This window comes from Vigna angularis, chromosome 1 (genome assembly GCF_016808095.1).
Source record: "Vigna angularis cultivar LongXiaoDou No.4 chromosome 1, ASM1680809v1, whole genome shotgun sequence".
NCBI classification, from domain to species: Eukaryota; Viridiplantae; Streptophyta; class Magnoliopsida; order Fabales; family Fabaceae; genus Vigna; species Vigna angularis.
This window is the reverse complement of record NC_068970.1, coordinates 61419128-61428839: the sequence shown is the minus strand read 5'-3', so window position 1 is coordinate 61428839 and position 9712 is coordinate 61419128. Positions and strand designations below refer to the sequence as shown.

Here is a 9712-nt window from a genome sequence, read left to right as displayed (position 1 = left end):
GACATAATGCTTAACCAACTTGAGTCCAATGACCCTTCGCTTCCATACATGTCAGCTTCGGTCTGGGGGTTGTGGTTCGTGTGTCAGCTTGCAATATTAGTCACGAGGAGTGGATCATTTAGCATGTCTTCTTAGTTTCCAAATACACTCATCACTGGTTTGCTTACTCAAGCGAACCTCACAAAAGCATTACCGCCATGTTGTTCCTCTCTTTTCCGTTTTTTTTTTCTATTTTCTTTTTTAGAATTTAGGTGAAGTGAAAGTTGGAATTGAAGGTGAAAAGTTAGTGGTAAGGTTGAAAAGAAGAACGTCGGGTGTTATGATGGGGAGATGGCGTAAAGATGCGAGACATTGATGGTTTGGAAGATGAATTTATGATGTGTTAGCCAAAGGTCGCCCGAGTGTCGATCGTAGGATACTTTGAGTCATTCTTAATCAAGTAGGTCAAGATCAAAGGTCAATTAAGACAGTCAAGGTCCAATGTTAGTCGGATTGACCAAGGTCGAATGTCAATCGAGCTAGATTAAGTCGCAAATTGGCTCGAATCGGTCTAAATCGATAGTCAGTCTGAGTTGGTCCGTGGGATTGAGTCAATCTCGACCGAAGGTAGACTTATGTCGACCCTAGTTGAAGGTTGGCCCTATTTATCCTTGGTTGACTGGATCAAGATTGAAATATCGGTTTGAGTAATTCCAGATTGAGGGTTGACTTGAGTCGTACCTCTGGAGGGTCTGCCAGAGTCATCCCCGGTTAAGGGTCAACCCAAGTCATTCCAGACCAATAAGTGCACTCAAGTCAGTAAGCTCCAATGGCCTTAATATTGAGTGTTGGTTTTCACCGTTGAATGCTTTAAAATTAGAAAGCTTCAGGGGATTGCCAACATTGAGTGCTAGTTTGTGACATTGAGCGCTCCCTTGATCGTGAGTCTCTATGCATACTAGCGCTGACTGTGCCCTAGTATCGCTAAGCGCCAACCTGTATTGTGTTATGATTTGGTGTTTTTCAACATATATGCTTTTTGTGATCTTTTGATTTATATCATGTCATTATTGGTGTGATTCGAGATTGAAATGGTACGATTGATGGTGATGTGGGGACTCTCGAGAAAGGAAATCCTATTTGATGTAATTAAGTAATGTGTGCATTAATGTAAGAAGTTAGTACTAAAGGTTTATCCTGTACTCTAGAAACCATTCAGACTCATAAAATGTGTTATGTGGTGAGAGTGGCTTAGTCCAAGAGCTTTACCTTGGTCAAAGGAAGTGAAATGACTAACCTTGTGTGTGGTTGTAGGGTGAAACCCATTGACCGCTCTATAGAGCAATAAAGGCCACTACACGTGCAAACACCAACAAGAATCATGCATCAATACTTGTATCCAGATAATTGAGCCCATAATTGTCTATTTGTGAATGATTATATGACATTGTGTGATGTGGTGTGTTTGAATTGTTGAATTAAAATTTTATTATATATATATATATATATATATATATATATATATATATATATATATATATATATATATATATATGTATGATTTGGTAATTTATGTAACTTCTTAAAGTGTACTAAATTTTAGTTAACAACAAAATTTCTATTTATAAAAAAAGACATATTTTAAACACAGAAGTATTTTAATAATTTTTATTTTAATTTAAAATATAAAAAAATTTGAAATTATTCAAATTTTGTTAACCTTACAACTTAAAATTCATAATATACGAGAATATTTTTTTTAACTAAAATTTAATACACTTTAAAAATTTATATAAGTTAACAAATATATATATATATATATATAATTTTTTTTTACAAATTAATTTATTTTTCTATCTCTTGTTTGTTTGTCTATGTGGTTTTGTTTTTTTCTTTTATCATCATTATCTTATTTGGTATAAGCAAAGGATGATGAAGGTTAGAAAAATCTCTAGAGAATAAGAAACCAACTATTGGAGTTATGGATGTTTTAGAAATATAAATGGTTACTTTCTATATAGGCTTTTGTTAGTTTAATGTAATTATATAAATATCATATTTCTTATGTCCTTAGAGAATTGTATTAATATTATTTATAATTTAGATTATCTATTTTTAATATTATTATGAAATAACTTATTTTATTAATTTTATGTTACTTAAATGAGATATTATATATTAAATTTGTGTGATTATAATTAATTTAGTTAAAAATATATTATTTACAACAAGAAGTTTAAATTTCACTTATATTAAAAAAAGTAGATATCTACAATGCATAAAGCGTTTATTTGTTCAACTAAATTTAAATATAACAAGCACTCTTTTAAAAATCAAAGTTCAAAAGACATGTGCCCAGAGTTAACGGAATATAGCATTCCATGGTAATAGATGTGCTTTTTGGGGCAAATAAATGTTTCTGTCGGTATCTTAATTTCAACACAATCACGTGAGACCAAGGAAACTAAAATTTTAGACTCTGTAAAGGCGAAAAATAATGGATTATGACACATGAAATATTTAATTTTTTTAAGTAAAAAATATCATCCTTTTAATATCTTTAAAAAATAAAATAAAAATTCAATCATTTAACCACACTAATTCAGTATCCATAATATTTTTTAACAAAAAAAAAGCCCACATATACTTCATGACAACTGGTACAATCTTCCACATTTTTGTTAACCCAAAATAATGCATTAATAGTTTTCTCAACCAATATTATTCACTTTTATTTCCTTCATTAAATGCTAGAATTAAAGGCTAAGCAACACTTTATAGAATTAGTGGGTGAGAACTTTCCTTCAAGAAAGACTATCAATTTATTAATTTATTTTGGTATAAACAATAGTAACATATTGTTTGAATCTAATATGTGGACTACATGTTTTGATGTCTATGCAAGTGTGATGTTGATTTATTTTTCAAATTAAAATATCAATTTTCCTTTTTCCTTAACTAGTAGGATTTTTTTTTAAAGAGTATTCCTTTTTTATAAAACTTATTTGTAATTATCTTTGTACTAACTATATGTTTTACTAAAATAATTTAAATTATTTCAGTAAAAAAATAATAAATGTTACAAATTCTCTCTTTTTCTCTCTTATAGAAAATGAAAATTGACGAATTTAATTTTAAAAATTAAAACCCTCATCACTATTATTATCTATCCGTGCATTAATTATTTAAAGGTAATTTAAAAATTATTACAATTACAAATAAATATATCGTTATTGGTTAAATTAATTAAGTTTGTTAATACATGTGAATTAATTGTCGCGATGTGTTATATTTATGGATTATTAGGTGATATGATTATTATTATTATTATTTAAAATTATGGTGCTTTTAGCTAATAGCATGAATTAAAAACGTGTGATTAATAATTAAATCGTTGAAATTAACATCATAATTAGTTGTGAAGGTCCATACTTATTAATTGTAAAGAACTTTGTTGCCAATATAATAGAAATGTTTTTAATGCATCTTAAGTTTACTGTTAGAATTATTAATATTTTTTAGGATTTTGTGAGACTCACAAGATTTATATTGGTTGTGCTTTTTTTTCATAAAAAGTTTATTTAAAAAATCAAACAAAATGTAAAAGATTATAGTAACAATTGTATTTTTTATATATTTATGTTACCCAAATAGAATAGTTAACACTATTATAGTGAGTTAAACATTGTTTTGTGAGTCGCAGGTAATGTTTAATAAACTTATTAAAGATTCTACAACGAATATACGTCAAACGTAAAAGTTTATTTGTTTTCTTTTTTTCTAAATTCTTTATATGTTGAAATTATAAAAGTTATTATTATTCTTGAGCATTCTCATGAAGTTAGTTTTAGACATATTTAGTTGGAGAATGATTGCGTTGTGTTATATAAGGTTTTTTTTCTTTCTGTTTCTTAATTTGTTGTTTGGTCTCTTAGAGGAAAATAAAGAATAAGTTTGAAAATATGTAAAAGAATTTAAATAATTGTTCAGTTAATTTGACTTCATTATCATTAGAAAATAAAATTCATTATAAATAATACATTATTATATTATTTATATAATTGCTTATGATTTTTTCCGTAAACTTTATCTTCAGAGTCTTTAGCTTTATTTTTAAGAAAGTTTGCTTTGTGCATACATTTGTTAAGTTGCCTATTATTTTTTTTTCTATTTTTTAATAAATATTTTTAATGTAATGTCAAATTGTATGTTTTGATATGTCAGCTAACTAAAATGCCCTCGTAAACAATAATATCTAAAATAGAATTTATAATAAAAACGTTAGTATGAATGCATTGTTATTTGTTTTTTAAATGGAAAAACGTTTACATTAAGGATTATATTTAAAAATAGAGATATAGTTTGGCTTCTTTCTTCTACCATTAGCAAGTAATGAGCATGTGCTATAAAGAAATTTGTGCTCATTTTATTTATAGATCGAAAGAGAGGGGGAGGGCCCTGCTTGTACAAAAATTAAATAAAAAAATAAAAACAATAAAAATTCTTAATAAAATCAAATTGTTAACTAATATCTTATATCAGTTTAACTGTTTTTTCTTTCATAATAATTATAATAGCTAATCCGTTAATCATCAGATAAGAAAATAGTGTATGGTAAGACATAAGAAGGTGTGTAATAGAAATAATTTGATCTAATAATTAAATAAGAAGGTGTGTAATAGTAATAATTAAATACTCACATATTTCTCAATTTTCACAACATTCCCGCATTCCTTTCTATTTGTCTTGATTTTGAAAATATATATTTTTTATTTCTCTTGTTTAGAATTTTAATAAGACATTTTAGGTTTCTTTTGTATTAAACTTCAGAGATATGGATAAAAGAGAAAACTATAGAATAAAAAAATGATTATATTTATTGATTCGTGCAAAATAACATTAAAAGATGCATAAAAAAGATACAGAGAAACATTTTTTTTGTGGAAGTTGTATAAGATTATTCAAGACTTAAATCTAAAACTCTTGTGGTGATGTGCTGTTATAATATATGTCCTCTCACACAACCAAGAGTAGCATGGTAAAAATAGGCTTGACCTAATTTTTGAAAGTTTCATAGAACAGGTCAAACTAAACTAAAAAAATTGTAACCTAAAATAGACCGAACATTGTTCTGAAATCCGTTAAAAAGAAAGGTATAACTAATACTTCGATCCTATCTCACTTTACTTTTTTTTAAAATTAATTTAAAAGCATCACACCTCAACCAACCACAGTAATAAATTGATACTTTGATTGCTATAGATAACTGATCTTATTTGCAATAAATTTTTTTTCAATAATTATTATTTGTGATTTATCTTCCATAAGACGAGGGATGTAATCTACACTAACATTTTCTTAATAATCACCGTATAGAAATGTACTCTGACATCAATTGTTATATCGGTTAAACCCATAAACTCATGCATTGAATTTTATAAAATAATAATACTTACATTTTAAAATAAATAAAGTAATACCATTTTAGTATATATCATAAGTCATTCTATCCTTTTGAGAACTGTACTCAAGAGACCGAGTCCAGTTTTTTTACGTAATTTATTGTACTATGCTCTAGAATGTTTTCAAAATACATTATCTTTTCTATATTAAAGTAAAGAAGGTTTTTAATATACTTGAAAACATAAAAAATCCATATACATCAATGTCTTTTAAAAACACAATGGAGGGTAGCAAAAAAAGCTTAACATGACCTGCATATTACAGCACCGTGACGAAGGAGCAGAGATGCATTCAAACTTCCCTAAGAGTATATATATTGATGATCTTGTCAAACATTCAAGAGGATTAATGTAACATAAAGAAAGAGAGGTGTTATAACGTAATATTTTTAAACAATAAAAAAGTGAGAATAACAAAAACAAGGATTGTTCGTGTAATTTCTCAAATGTAGAAGGATAGAAAGTGTAGTTTATTCCAATATGTAGACACTGTTTTGGTATATATTGGAGCATAGATAGGAAATATATGAAAAGGGAAAAAATGAAGAAAAATAATAGAGATAATAAGTGATATATATGAGAAAAAGAAAAACTAAATTTAAAGTGAGTAGTTTTGTTAATTTGTTAGATTGTTAGGGAAAATGATATAAAAGCGTATTAAAAAAAGAAAAGTTAATAAAAAAAAAAGAAAAAATCCATAAAAAGAATCCTATAGGAGTAGTGAAAAAAGGAAAAGAAAAAAAGAAGTGTGTTAAGTGTTAATAAACTCAACGACCTCGGTGGGCATTAATGAGGGTGGATTGAGAAGGCAATGGAGTCTACTGGTGAGGGAAGAAAATGAAGGATGAGCCATTGAAAAGATCAACTACAGCCAGCATCTCCACTCCTTATTAATTGTCCCACTTTCAACTTCACTACTATAAAACACTTTTTTCTCTCCTTCTCCTTTCCCTCACACACAAACCTCTCTCTCATCTTCTTCTTCTTCATCCCTCACACCCATTGTTCTTCATATTGCATGGAACACAGTTTCTGACTATCCCTCACTTCACTACACACCTTGCCTTTGCTTACATTGAACTCGTATATACATACACATGCATGCATTTCAAGGGTCTCTGGTGAAAGAGGGTGAGAATAGAAGAATAGAAGAATAGAATAAAGGTAGTTTTTTTATTTTTTGGGAGGAGGGTCCCTCGTTCACATGGAGGCATCAACGGCTTTAATGTTCCTATCTGCAATAGCGGCCTATTTAATATGGTTCACCTTCGTAACTCGCTCCCTCAAAGGTCCACGTGTCTGGCCCCTATTAGGCAGCCTCCCCGGTCTCATCCAACATGCCAACCGCATGCATGACTGGATTGCTGACAACCTACGCGCCTGCGGCGGCACCTACCAAACCTGCATCTGCGCCCTCCCCTTCCTCGCACGCAAACAGTGCCTCGTCACTGTCACCTGCGACCCCAAGAACCTCGAGCACATCCTCAAGCTCCGCTTCGACAACTATCCCAAGGGCCCCACCTGGCAGTCAGCCTTCCATGATTTGCTCGGTCAGGGCATCTTCAACTCCGACGGTGACACCTGGCTCTTTCAGCGCAAAACAGCGGCGCTCGAATTCACCACGCGCACCCTGCGCCAGGCCATGGCGCGTTGGGTCAACCGAGCCATTAAGCACAGGTTCTGTCCCATCCTGGCCGCGGCTCAGCAAGAGAACAAATCGGTGGATCTCCAAGACCTCTTGCTTCGCCTCACTTTCGACAACATATGCGGCTTGGCTTTCGGGCAGGACCCTCAGACTCTGGCCGTTGGGCTCCCTGACAACGCTTTCGCTATTTCCTTTGACAGCGCCACCGAAGCCACTTTACAACGCTTCATTCTGCCGGAGATTCTTTGGAAGCTCAAGCGATGGCTCCGCCTCGGCATGGAAGTGAGCCTTAGCCGAAGCCTCAAACACATCGACCAGTATCTCTCCAGCATCATCAAGAACCGTAAACTCGAACTCGTCAACGGCACTGGCTCCCACCACGACGACCTCTTGTCTCGTTTCATGAGGAAAAAGGAAATCTACTCGGACGAGTTCCTCCAGCAGGTGGCACTCAACTTCATCCTGGCCGGACGCGATACGTCATCGGTGGCCCTCAGCTGGTTCTTCTGGCTCTGTATCAAGAATCCGCACGTGGAGGAAAACATCCTTCGAGAACTCTGCACTGTTCTGCTCTCCACTCGTGGAGAAGATATCTCAACCTGGCTGGAAGAACCTCTCGTGTTCGACGAGGTAGACCGTCTCGTCTATCTCAAAGCTGCCTTGTCCGAGACCCTGCGACTTTACCCTTCCGTCCCTGAAGACTCCAAACATGTGGTTGAGGACGATGTTCTCCCCAACGGAACTTTCGTTCCGGCGGGGTCCTCCGTGACGTATTCGATTTACTCCGTTGGGAGGATGAAGTTCGTATGGGGAGAGGATTGCCTCGAGTTCAAGCCAGAGCGGTGGCTCTCTCCCGAAGGAGACAGAATTCAGGTTCAAGACTCTTATAAGTTTGTTTCCTTCAATGCGGGACCGAGGCTTTGTTTGGGGAAGGACCTGGCTTACTTGCAGATGAAGTCCATCGCGGCGGCGGTGCTGCTCCGCCACCGCCTCGCAGTCGCGGCGGGCCACCGCGTGGAGCAGAAGATGTCGCTCACGCTCTTCATGAAGTACGGTCTGAAGGTGAACGTGTGCCCTAGGGATCTGAAACCGGTGCTGGAAAAGATAAAAAAGACTGAGGGTGTCGATGTCGGTCAAAAGTGACTTTGATTTGCTTAATTAAACAGATATATACATCATCAGTTTAAATAAAGCAATAATTACCCTTTATAATATAAGAATTTTATATTATTATCATTATTATTACTACTTAATATCGAATGATGATGTGTCGTTTCGTTTCATTTGTGTTGATTAGCTTAATTTACCCTTTCTGTTATATAGATAGAATTTCCCTTTCCTCATAAGCTTCATTTCTCATTTCATCTTGTACGATTTTGATAAAAAAAAGTTAATGCTGCGCTGCCTAAACCCATGTTAATTTGCTCTGTAATTTACGGTACTATAATCTGTTCGTAAATATTAAAGGTTTTTCGGTGATACCAATGTACTTTTTGCTTACCTTTGATCGTAGCGTACTTGCGTAATTAAAGACTTATGTAGTCTTTGTCACGATATATAGTTCGTAACTGCACATTTCTAGAACTGGGATGTCTGGATTTGTGGCGATGCTTGCTTGTGATGCATATACTGTTTTTTCAACTACAAAACAGACAAAGTTATAGGATTGCACGTGAGTTGGTATACTAAGGTTTGGTGTAAAGCAGAAAAACGGTGCACTTTAGTTGCATTTAATTACAATTTTTGCTTAGATTTTGTTCTTGTTTGTATCCCTCGAATGTAAAGTCCCAAAACCAAAAATCTAATATACATTATACATACATATCACAATTATAATAAATATAAACATGTTTAATAAACCAAAAATAGAGCAAGTAATTATAAATACCTAAATTTTACAAACCCATAATATATCCACATACACAATATTTAAATTCTTTAAATCAAGAATTCTCCTTTAGTACTAATTCAAAGCACTACAATAACATGTTGCTCTCACAATCACAAATCTATCTATTGATCTCCCTGTCGCCTCCACTTAAGGCTCCATAAATAGATTAAATTAGATTAGAAAACTTTTGAAAGACATGTCTTCTCTCATAATTTAACTATCTCTTAGTTAAATAATCATTTTTCATTTATTATATGCAATGAAATCTTGGACAACCCACTTCATGATATACAAATTGAGTTAATAATCAATATCATTATGTACATTTACCTACACAGTTATATAAATTTAGTCCACAGAAAATGTTATAACACGTTATATTAAAGCGATATTTCTTAGAAAAGAAAATTAGTTAATCAGTCTCATTTATCACCCAAATGTTTATATTTTTTACGTTCTTTTGATACTTTAGTGACATTGTTATAAAAAGGATAAATTTTCAGTATTTATTTCTCACTAGAACTACTACTTATATGCTTGAACATAGAGCAACTACTTGGTCAAATAACAATATTAAATATCATTGTTTGAATGCTGTTTAAGAGACAAATCCATCACTTCAACGAGATGTGCATAAGAATATAATTCAAAAAAGTTAGTCAATTAAAAAAAATTAAACATGTCAATTCAACCCAATATCATATTAAATTTAGTTCTAACACCAAAAAAAAAAAT

General features: G+C 32.4%; 1 protein-coding gene across 1 annotated transcript; it reads left to right on the top strand.

Moving 5' to 3' along the window:
- Window positions 1-6335: 6335 nt before the first annotated feature.
- LOC108347015 (cytochrome P450 86A22) lies at window positions 6336-8367 on the top strand. The gene has a single exon (XM_017586107.2). The coding sequence runs from the start codon at window positions 6646-6648 to the stop codon at window positions 8227-8229; it is 1584 nt and encodes a 527-aa protein (XP_017441596.1). The 5' UTR covers window positions 6336-6645; the 3' UTR covers window positions 8230-8367.
- Window positions 8368-9712: the final 1345 nt, after the last annotated feature.